Source organism: Marmota flaviventris, chromosome 6 (assembly GCF_047511675.1).
Source record: "Marmota flaviventris isolate mMarFla1 chromosome 6, mMarFla1.hap1, whole genome shotgun sequence".
NCBI lineage: Eukaryota > Metazoa > Chordata > Mammalia > Rodentia > Sciuridae > Marmota > Marmota flaviventris.
The window spans coordinates 55,992,085-56,016,249 of NC_092503.1; the positions used below are offsets into that span (position 1 = coordinate 55,992,085).

General features: G+C 40.3%; 1 protein-coding gene across 4 annotated transcripts in view; it reads left to right on the forward strand.

Moving 5' to 3' along the window:
• Pdss2 (decaprenyl diphosphate synthase subunit 2) overlaps nucleotides 1–12,208 on the forward strand; it is a 280,419-nt gene extending 268,211 nt beyond the window's left edge. For all 4 annotated transcript variants that reach the window (XM_071613166.1, XM_071613167.1, XM_071613165.1 and 1 more), the window contains one exon: nucleotides 11,380–12,208. In XM_071613166.1, coding sequence (XP_071469267.1) covers nucleotides 11,380–11,538 — 159 coding nt within the window. In that variant the 3' untranslated portion in view covers nucleotides 11,539–12,208. The remainder of the gene's footprint in view (nucleotides 1–11,379) is intronic.
• Nucleotides 12,209–24,165: the final 11,957 nt, after the last annotated feature.

The window sequence follows — 24,165 nt, forward strand, 5'->3', positions numbered from 1 at the left end:
CCTCATGCAAGATAGGGAAGCACTGTACCACTGAGCTACATCCTGAACCCTAAACATAGTTTTTTAAACATGAGTCGATTGTCAAGGGGACAGTGAAGCTAAGGGTATGGTGTCACATACCTATAATCTCAGCTACTCAGGATACTGAGGCAGAAGGATACCAAATTCAAGGTCGGCCTGGATAACTTAGCAAGACCTGTCTCCAAATTAAAAATAAAAAAGGCTGGCTGTATAGTTGAATGTGCAAGGCCCTGGGTTCAATCCCCATCAACTATTGCCAAAAAAAAAAAAAAAAAAGGAAGAAGAGGAAGAAAGGCAATGAGACCCTCCCCACCTGTGTTTTGGACATATACATCTGTTGATGCTTTAAAAGTTTGCATTTGTATTCTCTAGTATCTGTACCACAATCTTGGCTTATGTGAAGAGTGCGGTTATCAAAGATTCTGAGCATTTTTTATGTATTACTGCCTGACTAAAGCTTATACTTTTACTTTTTTTTTTTTTTTTTTTTTACTATGGATGGGATGTTTTATTTTGAAACAAGATCTTACTGAGTTGCAGTTTGGTCTCAAACTTGCATTCCCTGCCTCAGCTGCCTAAGTAGCTAGGATTACAAATCTATGCAACCACGCCCAGTTTATAATTACTCTTTTAAACCCAGATGCATGTTGGGAGTGGTAATATATGCCTATAATCCCAGCAGCTCTGGAGGCTGAGGCAGGAGAATTGCAAGTTCAAGGTCAACCTCAAAATGTAGCAAGACTCTAAGCAACTTAGTGAGACCCTGTCTCAAAATAAATAATAAAAAAAGCTAGGGGTCTCGGGATGTGGCTCAAGTGGTAGCGCGCTCGCCTGGCACCACATAAAAGTAAAATAAAGATATTGTGTCCACCTAAAAACTAAAAAAATAAACATAAAAAAAAAAAAAGCTGGGGATGTACTCAGTGATAAAGTATCCCTGGGCAATTCCCAGTACCAAATAAATAAGCAAACAAACCCAGATGCACAACTATACAATTATTTTTATATTTCACTGGCTATTCTTGTTCAACATATCAAAACCATTAAAATTTTGATGCTATGCATTTGTTAACCATCTCTCTTAGTTCTATGACATCTGAAAATTAAATTTTAATATGTATTCCTTCTTTATCTTCATTCAAGCAATGCATAGAAGTGTGATAAGGGGAAGAAATCGAGTATTGAATTGTGGCAACACAACACTGGAAATTCCTCTCTGTTCAATGTAAATCTGCTACTAAATGTTTTCTAGGAAATCAGCATTTCCATGTTCAAATCCATATTACCATACTCAAATCAAGATCTTATTTTCTCTGCCTTATCCACAAACGACTAAATTTCCAAAACCCAAATATATCCTATATTTGTTATTTCTGAAGCTAACAGCCAGGTGACCCCTTCCCCCCCGCCAAAAAAAAAGTGGGGGGAGAAGGGCTGGGAGTACAGATCAGTGATGGAGCGCATTCTTAGCACGTACGAGGCCCTGGGTTAAATCCACAGCACAAAAGAAAAATGAGAGCGTTTTGTCATGGCTTGTTCATGTTGACCCACTTATCCTGAGGCCACCATCACCATGGCCTTTTTTTCTAGAGCTCACAAACCATCTGTTTCATAATCCTTCCTGGAATTTCCCCCTAAAATGTCTATAAATTTGTTGGTCTGTGTTCCAGAATACACCTTTTCTTTTGTCCTGTGTTTGAGGATGTGAGTCAGTTGAATTGCTCACCTCTGAGGCTTCTCACGGTCCTTGAGTAGCTGGGAAGGGCATTTGTGTGCGTTCCAGGCATGCAGGAGCAGGACGGAGTGTGTGGACGCCTCTGTGAAGGGGCTGTAGATGGAGAGGTAGTGAAGAGGAAGACAGAGAGGGGAAGGGACAGAGAGGAAAGCCTGGCAGGAGCATCCAGGAACAGAGCAAGAAAGCTGGCTTTGGAGAGGAGGCTCACTGGGTGCCACAGTGATTTGTCCTGGACTATGTCATGTTTGGAAAAGGAGTGTGGGTGGTCTTGGAAAGGAAAAGACACCAGAAGCTAAATGAAAAATGAAGCCAGGCTGGCAGCTGCATCCAAGGCCTCCCTGACAACCTGTAATAGGCTATTTGAATGCACGGTTTGTCCTTAAAGGCCCCTGTTCATGGAATTTATTGTACTTTTTACAATTAATTCTGTCTCTAGTTAGATTCTAACTCCACTCTGTCTCCTCTTAATAATATATTCTCTTTTGCCTGACACAGTGGCACAAACCTGTGATCCCAATGACTCTGGAGACTGAGGAAGGAAGATTTCAAGTTCAAGTTCAGCCTCTGCAATTTAGCAAGACTCTGCCTCAAAATGAACAGGGCTGCAGATGTAGCTCGGTAGTAGAGTACCTCCTGATTTCAATCCCCAGTACAAAAACATAGTAATAATAGTAATATATTATCTTTTGAAAAAAAAATGGGTATACTTGTTCTTGAACTTAATTTTTAAGTTCTTGATTTTTGTCATCATATCCTCTGCACCCACCCCATCAAGCTTTACAGGATTCTGGGTTTGGGTTTTAGCCTTCCTGACAAGTTTGTTTGTGAACATTTTTTTTTAAATCAGGAACAGCACTTTAAAAACACTTGTGACAAGTGTCCTGGTGATTATACAGACTTTGACGTAGATATCCAGCACAGTTTTTACAGCTTTGTACCTCTCCTTTGTCAACACCTTTCAATCAGGCAGAGTAGCCTGTCTTCATGGTGGTGCTTTGTACTGAGTAGGTGTTTAACCAGGGCTCTTTTTATACCCAGTTGCTTTAAAATCTAATTCCTGAAAGAGTGCATTTGCAGCCACCTATTTTGGTGTCTTAAATATTAATTATGTCTGTTGTAGGAATTTAGTTTTTTAGAGGCACTCTGGAACTGTTTCCCCTTATGATCTCTTGTACTCATGGCATTCTTTCACTAAATTTCCCCCCCCTGGCTGTAGTGAGGATTGAATCCAGTGATGGTCTTGAGTCAAGGTCTTGCTAAGTTGCTGAGGCTGGCCTCAAACTTGCAAGACTTAATTTTGCAGTGAATATTCCTCATGTAGAGTTCAGATTTCTAAAGCCATGCCTGTTACCCCTTTCCTAGATTCTAATACCAAAAGGATGTTACTTTAAAAAAAAAAAAAGAGAGAGAGAGAGAGAAAACAAGATTGCAATCACCTTTACACCAAATTATGTTGTCACAATTAAGCAAAAAGTACTTCTTCTATCTTCTGATACTTAAGATTATCCATCAGGAACACCAAGAATTTGTCAACTACAGAATGCAGAATGGTAGTGTCAGCATATGTTCAGAGGTTGAAGTACCTTACCGCTGATGCATCTTGCCTTTCTGCCCACTTTGCGATCTTAGGGAAGCACCGTCCACTCCTACCACCTGGTTAGACTGGCTCCCATTTGTCTCCTTTTATCTGTCCATGTGTTTTCAACCATGAAAAAACTTTAACATTCTGTTTTGGTCTCCGTTACTCTCTATTATACAGTTTCCTCAGAACAAGATCTACTCCATGTTCCAGATGAGAACATCTCTGTTTTCTCTAAGTTTTCTCCAAATCTATTCAAGTGTTGTAGATGGGAGCCCTCTGGGTGTGCAGCAATGAAACCCAGACTGTTTCACAAATCCACTGTGTGGGCTGGAGGTGTGGCTCAGTTACAGAGCTCTTGTCTGGGTTCTACCCCCAGCACAGTAACAATAACAACAAAAATTCACTGTGGATTCTTGCCCACGTCTTTTAAGCTCTCTCATCCCAGTATCCTCTCCTGCAAAATTAGGTGAGAAGATAAGATTGTGCTTAGGGTTTTACCCAAATCTTAGTCTTTCTCTGGTTTCCCTGGACAGAAGTAACTGCTGCCTCCACTTCTTATAGCTACTTATAACCCATGCCAGGAACTTTTCTTTAATATTTTATTGTATTATGTTATTTATTTATTTATTTATTGCCAGGAATTGAACCCAGGGGCACTTCACATATTGAACCACAGCCTTTTTTATTTTGAGACAGGGTCTCACTAAATTATTTAGGGTCTTGCTAAATTTTTTTTTTAAGAGAGAGTGAGCGAGAGTGAGAGAAAGAGAGAGAGAATTTTAATATTTATTTTTTAGTTTTCCGGCAGACACAACATCTTTGTTTGTATGTGGTGCTGAGGATTGATTGAACCCAGGCCGCACGCATGCCAGGCGAGCGCGCTACCACTTGAGCCACATCCCCAGCCCAGGTCTTGCTAAATTTCTGATACTGGCCTCAAACTTGTGATCCTCCTGCCTCGGCCACCAGGCCAAGCTTCTTTAATATTTTTTAAAAAACTTTAAGTTTTCAGAGCCATATGATTTCCTTAAAAAGATCTCATTTATCACTCAAGAGGTATTTCATAAATGTTAAATAAAAACACACTTAACTTTAAGTACCTTGCATCCTTTTTTCTTTTTGTTAATATCTTTAATTGGATCCTCTAACGGGGGATTTGGACTTAATTTATTTTAAGTGATACTGCACTTATACATCTTTCTGTTGATTTAATTAGAGATTTAATTTTATTAGTGCCCCAAATACTATCTCAAAGAAATAAAAAACAGACTTTCACATTTATATATATATTTTTATGTTATATGTCCTATGGCTAAAGTGTTTTTCAAGTCATAAGAGCCTACCAGCACATTTAGCCACATCCCCACATGGAAAGCTCTATCAGTTTGGGCTTTTAACAGCTAAAATGTAGGTAAACCCAAAAGTGGAAAGATATTGTTTTGTTTTAATTGTGGTCCCCCCCACACCACCAGCTATTAGAATCAAGGTCATGGCTTCATTCCTTAATGTTCCACTTAACCCTCTCTGATTCTATAGGCTTCTTTCTGTCCATTTTAACAGGTGGTACTGGGATATGGGATACAGCAACTATGTTTTTCCTTGTGTCTCCAGGCCCTCCAGTAATCCCAAGTCACAGAGGTGTCCAATAAATGCTTATTGAATTGAATTTGATCATTGCAAAGACAACCAGTTGAAAGTGTGTTTAGACCATATAAACCCACCACAACTGTTTTAAAACACAGTAGCCAGGTGCATTAGCATATTCCTGTAGTCCCAGCTAGTTGGAGGCTGAGGCAGGAGGATTGCTTGAGCCCAGAAGTTCAAGACCACATAGTAATATCCATCTCTAGAAAAAATATATACAGAGGGCTGGGGTTGTAATTCAGTGGTAGAGCACTTGCCTAGCATATGTGAAGTGCTGGGTTTGATTCTCAGTACCACACATAAATAATTAAAATAAAGGTCCATCAATAACTAAAAAAATTTTTTTAATTATGTGTATGTACATACACACACACACACACACACACACACTTCAATATATATATTGAAATGACCTGAGAAGCATTTTTCAGGTTTTGTTGACTCCATCTCTAGGGGTGGGGGCCTAGGCATCTGTATTTTAAAGTTCCCCCAATGAGTCTCATGGTCAGCCAAGTTTACGAACTCTAGCTTAATTTTTTCATTACATTTGCAAAGGACAAGATCATTATCTTCAATATATTCAAGATAGACCTATTACTTATTCTAGTTAGCAGTAAAATGAATTTGTTTATTTGCTTTATCCAAAGGATTTCCTTTGAGCCAATAGTTTACATTTAGTGGGTGGAATGTTTACAAATATCAGTGAGGAATTGCACCTTTCCGTGAAGGATTAGATTACAAGTGAGTGTGGAGTGAGCACTTTACTCATGGAAGCTATCAGGCCCTTGGTATGAGTCTGCTTTTGTGGATTTGAGTATGGACTGAAGTAAAATAGTCATTATTTAAGAGAATGTTTTTTAGGACTTGAGTAACTGATGTTCTCCTGGCTGCTGTTTTGCACTAATCTGAATTATCCTTCATTATAGAATCAGATTTTTGAGGAGGTGCTGAGGATAAAACCCAGGACTTTGAGCATGCTAGGCAGGCACTTTACCACTGAGCTACACCCCCAGCCTCTCATCATAAGATTAAATACCCTATTAGCCACCATCAAATATTCAATTAAGTTGGGCACAGTGGTGTTCTCTATAATCCTAGCAACTCAGGACACTGAAGCAGGAGGATTGCAAATTCGAGCCCAGCCCTCAGCAATGTAGCAAGACCTTCATCTAACTAGTAAGACACTGTTTCAAATTTTTAAAAAAGAAAAAGGAGCCAGACATGGTGATTCACACCTATAATCCCAGTGGTTCTGGAGGCTGAGGCAGAAAGATTGAGAGTTCAAAGCCAGTGCAAAACAGCAGCCAGGAGAACATCAGCAATTTAGCAAGGCCCTAGGCAACTCACAGACACCCTATCTCTAAACAAAATACAAAAAGGGCTGGGGGTGTGGATCAGGGGTTAAGCTCCGCTGGGTTTATCCCCACTATCAAAAAGAAAAAAAAAAAGAACTAGTGATATAGCTCACTGGTAAAGCACCCCTAAATTCAATCTCCTGTACCAAAAAACAATAATAATAAATAAATACACACACACACACACACACACACACACACACACACACACACCCCTAGCATATACAGATATATTCAATTGAGCCAGGTTGAATTAAGTTCATAGAGGAACAAACTAAATGAAATAATCAAAATGTAAATCATTCTGTAACACAGCCTGGTTCTTTAAAAATGACGGTGTCGGGTTGGGGATGTGGCTCAAGCGGTAGCACAATCGCCTGGCATGCATGCGGCCCGGGTTCCATCCTCAGCACACATACGAACAAAAGATGTTGTTCCGCCAATAACTAAAAAAAATAAATAAATATTTAAAAAATTCTCTCTCTCTCTCTCTCTCTCTCTCTCTCTCTCTCTTTAAAAAAATGACAGTGTCGTAGCAGAATAAAAGAGATTAAAGTGTTTTTGCAAACAAATGTGCGAACTGGGATTAATCATGGCTTGAAAAAATGGTTAAAAATTTTTTGGAAACCAATTGAGGATATTTGCATAGGGACTATATTAAATAATAGAGAATTCTCTTTTTTTTGGGGGGGGGGTATTGGGGACTGAATCCAGGGGCATTTTACCACTGAGCTAAATTCCCAGCCACCCCCATCCCCAGCCCTTTTTAAAAAAAAAATTTTGAGACAGGGTTCTGCCAGATTGTTTAGTGTATCGCTAAGTTACTGAGGCTGGCCTCAAACTTGAGATCCTCCTACCTCAGCCTCCCCCATTGCTGGGATTACAGACAGGTATGTGCCACCATGCCCAGCAGTTCTCTAACTTTCCCAGTTAACTTTCTTAGTTGTGATAATAGTATTGTGATTGTATAGGAGAATGTTATCTTAGGAGATAACAAGTCAAAAAAAGGATGAAGCATCCTACACCCAGTGATATGCCCAAACCAAGTCCTAACAACTCAGAGCCAATCAGCCTTCATCATAGAATCAAATTTTTGAGGAGGTACTGTTGTTAAAGATCCAAGAATTTTGTGATCCCTAGACCCTGGCAGATTGAAATCAGAGAATGGAAATCTGCAAATATACAACTAGGGCTTCCCCCACCACTATACTCCTGAGAACTAACTTACCAGCATACCACTTCCTGCACCTTATTTTCAAATGGTCCAGAGGCACATGCATACATGCAGATAGAACAGCAATGACAAATCTTAACAACTGTTAGTGGCATGGTAATGCACACCTGGAATTCTGGCTAGTTGAGAGGCTAAGTCAGGAAATTTGTAAGTTCAAGTCCAGCCTGGGCAACTTAGCAAGATTTCGTCTAACATAAAAAGGGCTGGGAATGTAGCTCAGTGGTAGAGCATTTTTCTAGCAGGGCAAGGCCCTGGGTTCAGTCCAGCAGTATGGCAAATAATAACAATGTAACCATGGTTGAGTCTAGGTGGAAGATACATGGTTTTTCATTGTATTAGTTCAGGAGTCAGCAGACCTTTTCTGTAAAGGCCAAAATGTAAATGTCTTTGGTTTTGTAGGCCATACAGTCTGCAGCAGTAGCTCAACTCTACAGCTCTGCCCCATAGCACAAAAGTAGCCATAGACAGTACATTTAATAGACATCGTTATGTTCCAGCCAAACTTTATATGCTAAAACAGGGGACCAAATTTAACCCAGGGCTATAATCTTACATCTTTTCTGTTTTTAAAAAATACTTTATACTAAAAATTAGAAGAAAACAAAAGTACAAATATCTTAGTCTGGTTTTCAGAACTTTCCTGGGTCCCCTGATACTTAGCCCTGGAAGCTATGCCTCACTAATCTGTTTTCATTTTCTGGACACTCTGCACTCTTTGGTCTCCTCTGTGCCCTTGCTCAGGCTGTTTTCTTCCCATATCTGTTTATTAACATTCATGCCTGAAACCACACTCTGCAAGTCTTTCTAAGAGTCTCCCAACTAAAGTCAATCCCTCATTCTTCTCAACAGCTTAGTACAACCTTGGTTTGCTGCTTTTCATAGTTTGCCCTTCATTGGTTCTGGATCCATAAACTAGAGAAGGATCATTCTACTAGTACTTTACAAATAGTAGGTGCTCGATTAGTACTTGTAATTTGAGCATCTAATCTAGTAATGCAGATGTCCTCATGCTTACAGTTACCAACCTAGAAGTGTAGAATAGAAGAGAATGTTGGATTTTCCAATTTAGATTTGGCATGCATTCTGCTGTCATATATATCAAATTAGAATAAAAAAGAATAAAAAATAAATAAATACTATGTAAAAAAAATATACCCTAAGTACGTGTATGAAGACAGGAATGGTTGTGAATATACTTTGTATACAACCAGAGATCGGAAAAATTGTGCTCTACAGATGTGTAGTATGAATTGTCATGCATTCTGCTGTCGTATATAACAAATTAGAATTTAAAAATTAAAAAAATACATACTATGAATAAAAATAGATTTGGGGAGATTAAAGAAAATGAAAATAGGGGAGTGTCCTATCTATCTGTCTCTCTTATCTATCTATGTCCAGGACTGCTCTGATCCAAGTCCAGCTACCTTTGAGGCTATTGGTTATCAAGTCAAAATAATCTTGATCTGAGTGGATTCAATGGCTTTCTTGGCCATAGCTAAGGGCTTAGAGGGAGAACTAAGTCTCCTGAGCATCTGCAGTGATTTAGACACTCTCAAGCACTCTGTGTCATGTACCCTACTCCCAGCAATCCTACAGAAAAACTGATATTATCCTCATTTAGAACTGAGAGCAGTGAAGTGGCTTCCATCAGATTGTAAAGCTGGAATGTGAATTTGAATCTTGCTGCCCCTGCTACCCAACACCATTTTAGTACCTCCATGCATTCAGTGATTGGCAAGAGACCAGAGAAACCCAAGCTGGAATAGTCCCAGAATTCATATGCAGTTGAAATATCTGTGGAGTGCTAGGAACCTGGGGTTTAGTATTAAGTGCCTTTGGATGAGACATCAGTTTTGCCACTCTCCATCTATGATCTTAAGTCACTGAGTTTCTCTAGACCTATGTTCTCTTGACTGTATAATTAGAGGAATAAACCAGCATATTTCTTTTTTGTTCATATTTAATGCATTATGCAGTAAGTAACATAAAACCTCATAAAGAGTAGATAAATGAATAGAAAATTGAAATTCGATACTGTATAATAAGGCTGCACTCCAGATGTGTCCAGGGTACTCTGGAAGCCAAGAGGAAGAGCAACACCTAGCCCCTCAGGGCCACCATGGTAGCTGAGTATATTCCACCCAGGTAGAATTTGGGGAGCTGAGGGGGTGGGGGAGGGCAGTCCCAGGGGAGATGATAGGTGAGAACTGCAACTAGATGCCCTAAATACATGATGAAAGGGTACAGGGGAGGATATTGAAGCTAGGCTAGAACTAGATTGGGGAAGAGATGTCACTGTCTCCTGAAAAAGCTTGGACTTTTAAGGCAGTGGAGGGTTTTAAGCAAGGTCGAATTTTTATTTTATAAATCTCTTGGCAGTGTGCCGTGTCGGATGGGGTTCAGGGGCGCAGAACTGGTGGTAGGAAGACTCTCTAGGAGGTGACTGCAAAAAATAGCCCAGGCAAGGGATGATGAGAGCCTGAACTAATGTAGTGGCAATAGGAAGGAAGCGTAGAGCATAAATCTGAGAGCTCCAAGGGAGAAGGACCGACTAGGACTTATTGACTGTATCAGTGAAAATGGCTTCAGATGATCTCATAGTCTCGGTGGCTTAAGACAACAAAGCTGGGTCTCTTGTCCACACTACATGTCCATTTCAGGCAGAGAGGCCCATGGTTTAATCACTCAGGATTCAGGCTAAGAAACAACTCCAAGTGCCAGAAGGAGAGCCCTAAAGGAACTCTCCTAGACAATTCAACACTACAGCCCAGAAGTGATGCACATCATTCACTACTAGACTAGAACTTAACTCCTGGCCTCACTCAGTCTGTGGAGGCCAGAGAGTTCAGTCATAGTGAGCAACCCTAGAATTGCCCTTGATCTGGGGACCCAGAAGGACCCCATTCCTTACCTGGGGAATGAGATAGACATCGGAAGAAGATGGAAATGGGGTGGAGGAAAGTAGACAGAGCAAATAGTTGAATTTTCTCCACCTCTAAAGTGTAACCATTTCATTGGTCTTTTTTTGTGATCAGAGAGAGGGATTGGAGTGAACTTCCCCTGTCAGCAAGAGTTAATCATTTACAAAGGTTGTGTTGGTTAATTCTTCCCAAATAAAAATTTTCAGCTTTTTTGTTTTGTTTTGGAGACTGGGGATGGACCCAGGCACTCTACCACTGAGCTACACCCCCAGCCCTTTTTATTTTTTGAGACAGGGTCTAAGTTGCTGAGGCTGGCCTGAAACTTTTGGTCCTCTCATCTCAGCTGCGGTTGCTACGATTACAGGCGAGTGCCGCTGTTCCCAACTCGTTGAAGTTGTCACATTCAGTCTAATAACATGTGTCTTTCTTGAATTTTCATATGGTCTATTGTGTTCACATATGGTGTTAAAAAGAAAGTTATGAACCAAGATGTTAGTGAAGGCTTCCTCACATAAGAATAGCAGTCATCGAATTTAAAATCCCAGGGATGTAAATGCCCTCCGCCTTGGTGAGTGCCCTCGCAGCCTGGCACATTTCAGCTAATCCAGGGGCGGGACTGGAGGAGGTGTAATTAGGCTGATTGGAGCCTATTGTGCTGCTCTGCAGCGCGGCGCGGACAGGAGCAGCCTCCGGGAGTGTGAGTGCCTCAGGATCACTGGGGAATGATGTCCTCTTTCCTCAAAATAACGGAGCAGAAATACTGAAGCTACACTGTTTCTCCCCTTCTTTGTTTTTCCAACACCCCCCCCCCCGCGCCAAATTAATTGTGATCCTTATCCCGAACCCTAAAAACTGACTTTTATTGTGCATTTGTTTCTTAACAGTTGCGAGAAACAATCAAAGCTGGCAAAGGTGTGACTTCAGCTATTGACCTGTGTCGTTACCATGGAAACAAGGCACTGGAGGCCCTGGAGAGCTTCCCTCCCTCGGAGGCCAGATCGGCTTTAGAAAACATTGTGTTTGCTGTGACCAGATTTTCATGACACCAAATTAAAAAGACCCTATTGTTCCTTAGCTGAAAAACCTAGGGAATGAGGTGATTGGAAGAGCTTTTGTGAGGAAATATCTAAACGTGTTTATGACTTTAAAATATACACATTTTCCTCCTTCCTTTTATCACATTGCTAAAATGAATACTGCCTTCATTTTGGAACTGCTACAAACAAAATTAGAAGGAAAAAAAAAAGGTCAAGCAGTTTTCACTTGTCACGCCAGAAGCACACTTGAGGCTGCAGCAGCAGAAATAATTAATGAGATTCGCTCCTGTGACCTCAGCAAATGGACAGGAAATAAGTCCTTATTGATTGGACCGAGCCACGGATGGCGCCAGGGCGGTGCCCTGTGGTTTTCCTTCTAGAGAGGACAGAGCAAGCTGGAAGCTGCAGGTGTCAAGAGAAACACTCTGGATCCCAGCCAGGAAGGATTGTCAAATCAGAAACCACTGACCCATCTGTCAAAATGGAGAAGAGTTCAGTGAATTAAGAAAAAATATGCTTTCTTTGTCATCTTGCAATTATGTCTCTATTTATAGATACAATATGAATATTTCGAGCATCATGGTTTTTATAAGATTTGGGGGTAGGAGGGAAATTGCTGAAAAAGTTGCCAAATATTTAAAGTAGGAGATTAAATGTTATCTTGGTATATTAGAAATTGTCTATTTTTCTTTCTTGAACATCAAATTATTTTCAAACACATCTCAAAGAACCAAACTTTTTTTTTAAATGAAAAACGAGTTGTTCACCAAGTAAAATGTATGCATTTGTAATACTTTGGTTTAGACAATACCTTTAATTTTTACAAATTTGGGAAATGTAATTGTTATATTAGGGAGTTCATTGGTAAGCGTGTTCTTTTACCCTCAGAATGTCAAGTTTTGGTGTTGAACCACAGACATCCAATTATAGAAAGAACATAAGCAATCTCGCAAGCCTGCAATCGGACGCTGTCTCTGTATGGTTCACAGGAGATGATTTTTGTGGTTTGCACGCATGCAATGTGAGAACACCGTTGATAAGAAGGCTGAGTTTACATAAATGATCTGGACTGAGACTCAGCTACCTTTCTTCCTCATGTGGTGTAATTACAGCCCTATCTGGAGACAGCGAGCACAGCAAACAGATTTGATTACCTACTTCACTCAAACACTAAGGAAAGTTATTTTAGTTAAATTCCTCCCCCTCAACACCCAAAAGTTTGATCCCTGCCCAGCATGTGGCATGCAATGAACAGAAAATGTAAGGCTACAGAGGTTAAGATATTGTTTTATGAAATATTTTAAGTGGACTTAAAATATTATAATTGTGTGGTTTCTACTGCTGCAATCTGCAGGCCTATAGATTGTGAGTAGCATGCTCCACTCTCCTGTTTGAACTGTCTTTTCTCACTGAGTTGGCTTAATTAGTAACTACAGCTACCATGCTTTAGATGAGACTGGGTTTTAATCATTAACTGTGCCAGGGAGGAGGAGTGCCTTCGTGCTAGATGCACAGGAACCTCAGGGAGCTGCAGGTTCCGGGAAGCAGATGGACAGGTACTGCAGTGCACAAGGCAGGACCCTGGGGCTTTTCCGATTCTGGCTTAGATCTGGTATGCTGTATACCTTGAACAAGTCACTTCCCTCTCAGCCTCAACTGCCTCTTCTGTAAAATTAGATTTTATGAGATAATTTATGAAGTCCCTTCCAGGTTTGTTTTATTTTCTAAAAGTTTACCATTTAAGATTGTCTCGATAGCAAACATGCTGTAAGAGATTCATAGAGGAGGAAAAGCAACTTGCAAAGAGAAGCTCTGAGGAAATGCAGAAAGCTTCCCCTTACATGACATGGTCCCTAGACTCTTGTGTTTCAACACTCACCTTTCTGCTCTCTTGGGGACCTTTCGTACCTCCCGTTCCATTCCGTTTACTTTGCCATCTGGACTTCTAAGCTCCTGGATGCCCGAGAGCAGCAGGCCCACCTTACAGTTAAGGGACCAGAGCTCTGCCTTTGCCCCCAGGGGTGCCTTTCTCCTCAGGTCACACGCAGCGGTTTTCACTTCCTCAGCATCCTGGCAACTGTTTGTTTGTTTGTTGTAGGACAAACCCACATACTAGGCAAGCACTCTACCACTGAGCTACATCCCCAGCCTTTTAAATTTTATTTTGAGGCAGGGTCTCACTAAATTGTCCAGGCCAGCCTCAAACTTCTGATCCTCCCTCCTAAGCCTCCCTAGTCACTGGGATTGCAGGCATACACCACTGCGCCCTGTTCTTGACACCCTGCTCTTACATGTTGACAAATCTACTCTAGAGTATGAAATGTGGAGTAGCCTTACTCCATGCGCATTCTTCAAGGATATTTATTTATTAGTTCACACCAAGTTTTTATAATTTCAGCACCTCTAAGGAGAAATTTTGGGCACTAAGACATTGCTTAATCACACCTCTCAACCTACTGCCTAGGTATGGCTTAGTGGAGATAATGAATAGAGAGAGTCAATGGCTCTCCAATGCCTCCTTTACCCCTGCTCAATCCCTTCCCCATCCTGAGTTTCTTACTAGAGGGAAGAGTTCATTAGCCTTTGTCCTGCTTCCTCCCACCTGTTACCCCCAAACTTAGAGTTGGTGCCTCCAAACCTTACTTCAGGCCATGAACCTAACTGCACTCTCCTCCCTATCAGCTTTTTCTTTATTAGCATAATAAATGGTGTATTCTGCCAGGTCTGGTGGCCAACACCTGTAACCCTAGTGGGAGAGGGGTGTGGGGGTGGGGGGGATGAGATAGAAGGATCACAAGTTCAAAGTCAGCCTCAGCAGCAACTTAGCAAGGTCCTAAGCAACTTAGTAAGACTATCTCAAAATAAAAAGGACTGGGGATGTGGCTCAGTGATTAAGCATTCCTGGGCTAAACCCCGTTACCTCCCACATCCACCAGACAGAAAGAATAAGACTTTTCTCCTTTCCAAAGACCTCAGGCCTGTTTCCTCCTGTCTCCTTCCTGTCCCTGTTCTTGAATCTTAGGTTTCTTCTCTATGAATGTGCCCAGGTCTCCCTGTACTTAAAATCCCTCACTTTTCCCTATATATTCTTCCACCTGCACTTTCTCCCTCCTAATTTTACCAACAAACCTTCTTGCAGTTTACAAACTCCTTAACTTTACAACTGGCCATTCACTCCTAGGTCCCCACCATCTCGCCCATTGCTTGGGCTTTGTGTACTCAGAGAATGCTTGAACAAAGACATCAGGTGCCTCTGCACTGCTCTCCTGAGATGGCTTCTTCAAGATCACTGATGGTGTCCCCTCAGACCTCCCCGTCTGCAGCATTTCATATTGTAGCTGGCCCCTGGGGGCTCATGGATCCACTTTGGTTCAGATTCCCCTTCTTTTCTCTGAATAGCCTTCTTGTTCTTACTCCTATAGCCATTCTTTTCTAAAAATATCAATTACGTTTCCCCCAGAAATTACAAAGCAGTTTCCTGTCCCACTAAATCTGATTTATTTTTTCAGTGCTAGATATGGAACCAGGACCTTATGCATACTAGGAAAGCTCTCTACCTCTGAACTACATCCCCAGCCCCTGAATCTTTTTTTAAAATTCTCTGAGTTAGGGATGGCTGTATGGCTCAGTGGTGGAGTGTTGGCTTAGCACACATGTGTAAAGCCCTGGGTTTGAGCCCCAAGGACCACGTACACACACCAAAAAAGCACTCCCAACAGGATGCTCATTTACTTCTTTCTCATTTCCTATCTTTACTGCTGATCTCTTCTCAAATAAACTGTTTTTGGTTTTGTTTTCTTTTCTTTTCTTTTCTTTTTGGACTGGGTTCTGCCTTCCCATTAAGGAGATTATAGACTTCTCGAGGTGACCTTAGAAGAAGTGTCCCCATGGGAAGGCCAGCACTGCTATCCATCCTCCCTTTAGCTAACGCCCTGTCCTCCAGCTCTGAAGTGCTAGGCTCTAGGCCTCTCCCCTTGGGTCAAAGTTCGTCTTTAATACAAATTGCTTTCTCATGATAGAAAGAGACTCTTTCTCAGGATTCTACTCTTCTTTTTTGGAGATGCCTATCTTCATGGAAAAATAGCATCTAGCTTTTATCTAGTGGCTCTGCTCACATCTAGGATTGACAGTGTGTGCATCCTTCTGCACCCTGTGAACTTATTAATAAGCGTGTTGGATTGCCACTGTCTTAGCCATTAGAGTAGCTTGAATTTCACTTGATTTTTTTTTCTCTTCAAACACACCTAAGTAAATAATCAACTTACAGAAATCTTGGGGGGGGAAAAAGTCATTCATAATCACCACCCTAAAATAATCAGTATTATCAATTTCATTTCAGTATTACCGTTTCATTTGTATTTCTTCCAGTCTTTTTTTGCCATGCAGATTTTTTTTTTTTTTTTTTTTTGCATGTTGTAATTACAGTATAATTTCAACTTTGGGTCCTGCTGTGTTCATGTAACACATTATAAACATTTTCCCATGATGCTGCAGCCTTCACGACTATTATTAATGAGTGGTTTAAATGTTAAACGAGGCATCTGAATTTCTATTCCTGGTTGTTTCTTCTGGTGTAAATAAGTATATTAAAATGGGCTAACTTTATAAGTCAGCCTCCAGACCCACTATTAAGAAAGTCTTTGACTTGGAAAAATAGTGCCTCTACAGGTTCTCCGTGGCACAGGTTAAAATTGTGGAACAAATCACCTTAAAATTCTTCAACTTGAATTATTAATCTTCTCAGCTGATACAGCCTTAGTGAGGCCCAGTTCTGTAAGATAATGCTTAAGATGAATTCATGCCTCTTTGCATTTTCCTCTTGTTTCGATATAAGTTCCCAGCCAGACGCACTTCATTATGATGACTTCTTCCTTCACATTGAGGTTCAGTCAATTTTTTTTTTTGGTGCTGCAGGGGCAATTAACCACTGAGCCATATCCCCAGCCCTTTTTTCTATGTTATTTACAGACAGGTTCTTGCTAAGTTGCTTAGGGCCTAACTTGCTGAGGCTGGCTTTGAACTCACAATCCTCCTGCCTCAGCCTCCTGAGGCGCTGGGATTATAGGTAAGCACCACAGCGTTAGGCCATCTTTCTTTGTCTTGTTTTGTTTTGGTACTGGGGATTGAACCTGGGGGCACTTTACCACTGAGCTACGGTTCCAGCCCTTTTTATTTTTGAGACAGGGTCTTGCTAAATTGCCCAAGGTTGGCCTTAAACTTGTGATCCTCCTGCCTCAGCCTCTGAAGTAGCTGGTATTTCAGGTGTGTGCCACTGCATGGGGCAAGTTCTACATTCATTTTAATGTCACATATAAGACAAAATAAAGTTAGGGTTTATATTAAGGGGCTTCGGGCTAAACTTCTGTCTCATGCCCATATCCCATTCCACTGAAGTCTTTTTTAACCTTCTAGGCTCCCTCCCAGCCAAGTCAACATCTGCTCATCATTCAGACTCTGTGTGTGTGTGTGTGTGTGTGTGACTAGTCATCGAACCCAGGGCCATGTATGTGATAGGCAGTGCTCTACCACTGAGCTACACCCCTGGTCCCAGACCATTTTTCTTACAGAACCTCAGAATCCTTCTTAACAAGCACCTTAGGCAGCCACTCCCTCCTCCCCTAACCCTGTATTGGGAACTGAACCCATGGTCACTCTACCACTGAGCTATATTCCTATTTTTAGACAGGGTCTCCCTAAGTTGCCCAGGCTGGCTTCGAACTTGTGATCCTCCTACTGCGGCACCCAAGTTGCTATGCTTACAGGCAAGGGCCAACACACCAGCTATTAACATATCAAAGTCAGCACACAAGTCAAAAGCTATTTGCCATCTCCGTTCAACTAGCTGTTTGCTTTAACCTATATTTTACCATTTTTTAGTTAAGTATTTGAAATAAAATCAGTAGCCCTAAAAATAAAGATGATTTTATTTACTTTCCAAATGTTATATCCTTCATATTCCACTTTCTCTATATTGCATATAAATTATCTTGATAAAGATAATGAAAGGAGTCATATAGTAGGCTGATTTTTAAGATGTCAGTATCCATCACATTATCCAAGTCCACTGGACTAGAGGTGATTATATTTTTTTTTAATTTTTTTTCAAAGAGAGAGAGAGAGAAATTTTTTTAATATTTATTTTTTAGTTCTTGGCGGACACAACATCTTTGTTTGTATGTGGTGCTGAGGATTGAACCCGGGCCGCACGCATGCCAGGCGAGCGCGCTATTGCTTGAGCCACATCCCCAGCCCGAGGTGATTATATTTTGAGCAACCTTGTCCTCCTAATAGCTGTTAGCAAAAATTGAGTATCTTTTATTGTGGAAAAATTCTTTTGAAATATTTTTATAAAACACTTCTCATGTAACCTTTGTAATCATTATTTCCTATTTGGGAAAATTTAAAATATGTTGCTTTTTCATGATGTAAGAAAGGCCTAAATTATATTTAATTAATATTAAAACACTAGTGTTGATTTTATTTATTTATTTATTTTAGATTCTCATCCTTTTTCTATATGTATATGAATGCGAGATGAATAGATGGACAAGGGCAGTTAGAGCAAATCTCTTTTTTCTTAAACCAATAAACATCTATATTTTTTTCCCTAGTGTCCCACCTATCAACTTTTTGTGAGAGGCTGGCATGACAGTAACCTTCATTTGTATCTAGCTATTGCTAAGCTATCACGGTGGTATCAAGACACTCGAGCAAACGCAGGTGCTTAAAACAAATGTGTAGGAAGAAAAATTTGTCCCTGGTCCCCTCACCTCTCTGTCATTTGGTTGAGTAGTTTAGCATTAAATCCATCACAGTGGCTTCAGAGCTCTAACAAAACAAACATGCTTGAAAAGCAAATTATTGCTTCCCATGAAAATATAATGATGTCTGCAAATTTTATATTTGTAATTTACAGAAGTCCTCACTAGTCTTTGTACCCAAACCTTGTAATCATTGAGATAGCCTGCACAGTAACATTTATTGAATTTTTGCCCTCTAGCCATATAAAACACCAGCAAAAATACAGCCCTATTAATCATAATTTTTATGTTCATACAATCAAAATGAATGGCACCTTTTTGTTCTAACTCAGTAGTCAAGGTTTTTCAAATTTCAAATCCTGATGGATGATTGTAGCAAAAAGATCTAGTGTGAGGTTTATCTTTTTAAAGTAGTACAAATATAAACAGCACTTTCTAATTTTGTATTTTAGTCTCATGACCTCCTTTGCCTATCCACATGTACATGATAGATTTTTTAATCCAAGGGGAACAGCTCAATTTTCCTAAAAGCATCCATTGGCATTATCAAAGTAGTTTTATAGACTGAATCTATTGCTTGTTTACCCAAATAGTAGCATACATGTCTGTTTTTAGAAAGCTTTATCATAAGGCTTTTTATATGATTGGATTCATAAACAAAGCTATGATTAGGAAATAAACCACTTTCCCCTTTGGCTAGTTCTAATGTAAGCCTTTCAAACTGAAACATTGTGTTTGAACACTTTTTCCATTCATAGCACATGCCCATCAAAAAAGCACTTTCTGTTTGCAGTATGTAGGGTGAACTATCTGTAGCCTAGTTAACAATGCCAACTAGAGGCAGTGAAAGGTGTATATTTCACATGCAAATTCCAAACAATAGTTTCTACAATTGCATATTGTTGTTTGCTCTATTATGTTCAACATCAGCATTATAAAGTTGAGTACAGGAAGAAGAAAATAAATATTCTTTTATCAAATTAATTAGAAAAATAAATTAAAGGGTATAGGGCTGGGGGTGTAGCTCGGTGGTAGAGCACTTGACTAGCCAGTGTGAGGCACCACATAAAAATAAATAAATAAAATAAAGGTGTTATGTTCATCTACAACTAAAAAAAAAAAAAAAAGAAAAGAAAAAGAAATTAAAGGGTGCAAAATGTAAGTAGCCCTAGTTTGTAATGGACACTTTCACAAAAAGCAACTTTGATGACCTGTCATAGAACTATTCAGAGGAAGACGCTGTGTGATACAGGTTCTTTCTATGTCACCTCCAAATTTGTGTTTTGCTACCTCTTTGTTTTACCAGACTGATTTCCCTGACTTGAAACCACTGATAGAGAAAGAAGGCAGAATAAGTTCAGTATCACTATGTACAAAACACTGTCTTGGGGACAAAGACAAACTCAAGAGTGACATTATTAGTGTCTTCCCACCATATTTAGGCTTCTCAGGAGCAGGTTACTTTTGAAAGCAGTGGAATATAACAAATAGAATAAAAACAGATCTGGGTTCAAACCCTAGCCTCTCTATCCAATGCGATGTGAGGCAACTCCCCCAAGTTTCTTCTTTTTTGATTTATCTTTTCATTTTTCTTTGCAGTGTTAGGGATTGAACCCAGGACCTGTTCACCCTAGGCAAATGCTCTACCACTGAGTTACAAACCCCAGCCCTTTTGTTTTCCTGCAGAAATGGAGACAGTCACGCGTGATGGTAAAAGAGCTACTAAGTGCACCTGTCACAGAGTGACCATTCAATAAACGCCATTAAAGGAAATATGCTTTTGTAACAATGAAGCAAGCAAATAAAATAGAGTGATAAAGTCACATAGATTACAAATTATAATTGTAAAAACATAGGCTATAAAATAGGTCTAGAGACTTCTTTCCACATACAGGAAAATATAAGGTGAGAAAGGGTCAAGCACAGTGGTACATGATGGAAATTCCAGCAGTTTGAAAGGCTAAAGCAGGAGGATGACAAACTCAGGGCCAGCCTGGGCAAGTTCAAGGCCAACCTCAGAAATCTAGTGAGACCTTGTTTAAACAAATAAATAAATGTAAGGGCAAATGATAGATGATGTAGCTTATTGGTGGAGTACCACTGGGTTCAAGCCCCAGTCCAAAAAGGGGAAAGAGAGAGGGGGGGGTTAGAGCCCACCCTGGAGTGTATATTTGAAAAGCAGTATTTAAGGGACAACCAATACATGTAAAGATTACCATCTAGAAAGTAGTAAATTGAATGGGAAGAGTAATCACACTGCACACACTCTTGTAAACCACCTGTAAAAAAAAACACAGGGTCTTGAAATAGAATAGGGCATCCTGCTGAATCAGGATCTCTAAAGGGAATTGCAAGAATCTACACTTTTTATTTTTTGAAAGAGACAAGGTCTTGCTATTCAGGTTGGCCCTGAATTGGGCTCAAATGATCCTCTTGCCTCAGGCTCCCAATTACCTAGGATGACTGGCATGGGCCCACACACTTATCTTATACATTTCCAGCTAGGCAAGATGGTGTACCCCTGTAATCCTGTGAGAAATCAAATCCCCAGTTGTCCATTTTCGGAATATATTTGGCCTTAATTGGGATGTAAGAGCCAAGTGTAGCCATTTTAACTATAGTCCTTCCCTTTGACCACCCCAATTGTAAAATTAGCCAATCCCATAGAGGGTAACCCCGAGCTTCTCCTATCAGAGAAAGGGGCAGTGCTGCTTTAGGGGCAAAATCAGGCAGACAGCCCAGCTAGTGTGCTTGCTTGCCAGACTTTGTTCCATAGCACACCCTTATGCTGGAGTAAAATTTTCCTTGCTGAGCTATTTTCATGGCACCCTAGTATTTCTAACAATCCCAGAGACTTGGGAGGCTAAGGCAGAAAGTTTGCGAGTTCAAGGTCCATCTCAGTAATTTAGTGAGGCCCTAAGCAACTTAGCAAGACCCTGTCTCAAAATAAAAAAATTAAAAGGGCTGAGGATGTGGCTCATTTGGCTAGAGGTCCTCTGGGTTCAATCCCCAGTAGAAAAAGAAAAAAAAAAAACCAAAAAACATTTTCCAGAAGCTTCCTGGTAATTCTCACACACATAATCCACTTTTAGATCCATCAGGGTAGATGATAAATTTCTTAGACTCAACTGACACTAATTCTTTGTGACGCAGCAGACAGACATGAGCTTTGAAGTAAGACAGATTCCAGGCAGACCAGATGCAGAACCAAATATAAATCAGGAAAAGTTATCCTATGGAAAGCAGAAGGAGGAGGGGAGCATAAAATATGTAGTTAATGTAAATTATAAAATAAAATGTAGTTAATGAAAATTATAAAATAAAAGGACAGAAATAAGTACCTATAATTAATTATAATTAATATAAACTAATTAAATTCCAATTTAAAAACAGACTCCCAGGACTGGGGATATGGCTCAGTGGTAGAGTACTTGCTTAACATGTGCTAAACCCTGGGCTCAATCCCCAATATAAAAAAAAAAAAAATTCCTGTACCCAAGGAATTCTTTAATGACTATTAGGCGTAATGATAAAAATATCAATATCTGACCTATAAAAATGACAATTTTATATTATTTCACCTATACTTTATATATTAAAGGGATTAAATTAACTAATGTATATAAAGCAATTACCCATTGCCTATCTTAATCTCCATTGGTCTTCTGCATAGCAAGCTGGCAGGGAATTCTGGGAGTGCAGCCGTCCTGTCTAAATTCATGCCAGACTCAGATGTGATTTGACATCATCTGATGGTGGCAGTTGGCCCTATTTTAAATATCATGGGGGACAGTTCTGAGTCTAGAGGCAATAGGATAGCATTGGTGATTCTAGAAATGGCCCAGTTAGTTCACCAGATTCAGCTTCAAGGATAGCAAGGACCAGGGCTGGGGTTGTGGCTCAGTGGTAGAGCACTCGCCTAGCACTTGTGAGGAACCAGGTTCGATCCTCAGCACCACATAAAAATAGAATAAACGTATTGTGTCCAGCTGCAACTAAAAAAATAAAATACTTAAAAAAGAAAAGAATACCAAGGACCAAAAAGACTCACCCTTGGGGCTGGGGTTATGGCTCAGCGGTACAGTGCTTGCCTAGCAAGTCCGAGGCCTTGGGTTCAATCCTCAGCACCACATAAAAATAAATGAATAAAATAAAGGTATTGTGACCATCTACAACTAAAAAATAAATATTAAAAAAAAAAACTCACTCTTTCCCTGCTTTAAAGTCTTCAGCCTCTACTTCAAGACCCCTAGCATAGAACATTCACCCAATCCCCAACCCCTGTGTTTTGTTCTCAAACCAAGGCCACACAGGAAATGGGAACAAGCTACTAATTCTGCATTCAATTGGAAATTATATATTTAATTTTTTAAAATTGTATACACGTATATAATTTTTATTTATTTATTTTTAGCTGTACTGGGGATTGAACCCAGTATAACACACATGCCCTGGAAATCTCTACCACTAAGCTACATCCCCATCCCTTATTTATTTTGTTTTACTTGGAAATTGGGCCTTATTAAATTGCCCAAGCTGGCCTCAAACTAGCAATCCTCCTGCCTCAGCCTCCTGAGTAGTTGCAATTACATGTGTATGCCACAAAGCCCAGTTTAAAATTATATTTTTGATGAATGCATTATTATAGGGTTTAACTGTGCTTATCAAAGATTTTCTGAATGCTTACAGCACAGTAGCTCTATGTTTTTTATTTTAAAGCTTTTTATTACTGTGAGTGTTTTATGTGGCTATAGTGCCTTTATTAGGTTGAAATAAAATTAAAATTTAAACAGGAAAAGGGGGGCAAGCAAAGGTCAAAAATCCCATCCAGAGAATATTAACCTGATTGCATGAAAGCCACAACATTTTAAATTAACCATTGCCTTTTGTGAATGATCTCTAGTTACCCAGTAGACTAAGACATTCTTAGTTTGTATTTTTATGTGTTAAAATTCCTTGGTATGTTGGGCCACTCTTTCCTTGGTTGCATGAACAAACATGTGGCCCTGTTCCAATATTGTTCAGTGATCCCCGTGAACACACAAAAACTGGACTTCTTTTTTTTCTTTTGGTGGTACTGGGGGTGGAAGCTAAGAGTGCTCTATTACCAGGCTACATTCTCATTTGGACTCTTGATCCTCTTCCCTGCTCCTGAGCTGCTGGGATTATAGGCCTGCCCCACCGCTCCCAGCCCCATCCATTTTTATTTTGTCTTATTTTTTTGGTACTGGAGATTGAACCCAGGGGCACTTTACCACTAAGCTACATCCCCAGACCTTTTTATTTTTTATTTTGAAACATTCTTGAGACTGAGACTGGCCTCGAACTTTCAATCCTCCTGCCTCAGCCTCCTGAGTCACTGGGATGACAGGTGTTGGCCACTACACCTGGCAAAGCTAGACTCTTGGAAGCTGCACAGAGGGGCAAGGCTGTTGAGGGACAATGGTCAGTTATTGGTTAGGCTTCTGTTTCTCTGCCAACCCTCTTCCTGGTTTCCCTTCAGTTCTGACTTTCTGCTCCGTCCTGAGTGTGAGTCAGGCAGTCTAAGAGACCAGCTCTGCTGAGGAGAGGTTTTGGATCAGGGATTTCTTGGTTTGTAGCTTGTATGAAATAGGCACCAAACTGACTGCCAGGTCTTGAAAGACGTGTGGCACAGGCCAGAGGAAGGCTTCAATCTGTTCACCACCTGCCTCTCTAGCCTTATCTGCTCTTTCTGTCCTCCCCTCCCCCTAGCTTTAAGGCTCCCTGGTTTTTGCTCAGGACTATTTATAGTTTTCCATATCTTGCCCACAATTTTCTGCCTTAGCTGCTGCCCCTGGTCTTCCCTGCTCAGAATGCTCTTTCACCCAGTCTCCGTGGGTCAAAATCCTGC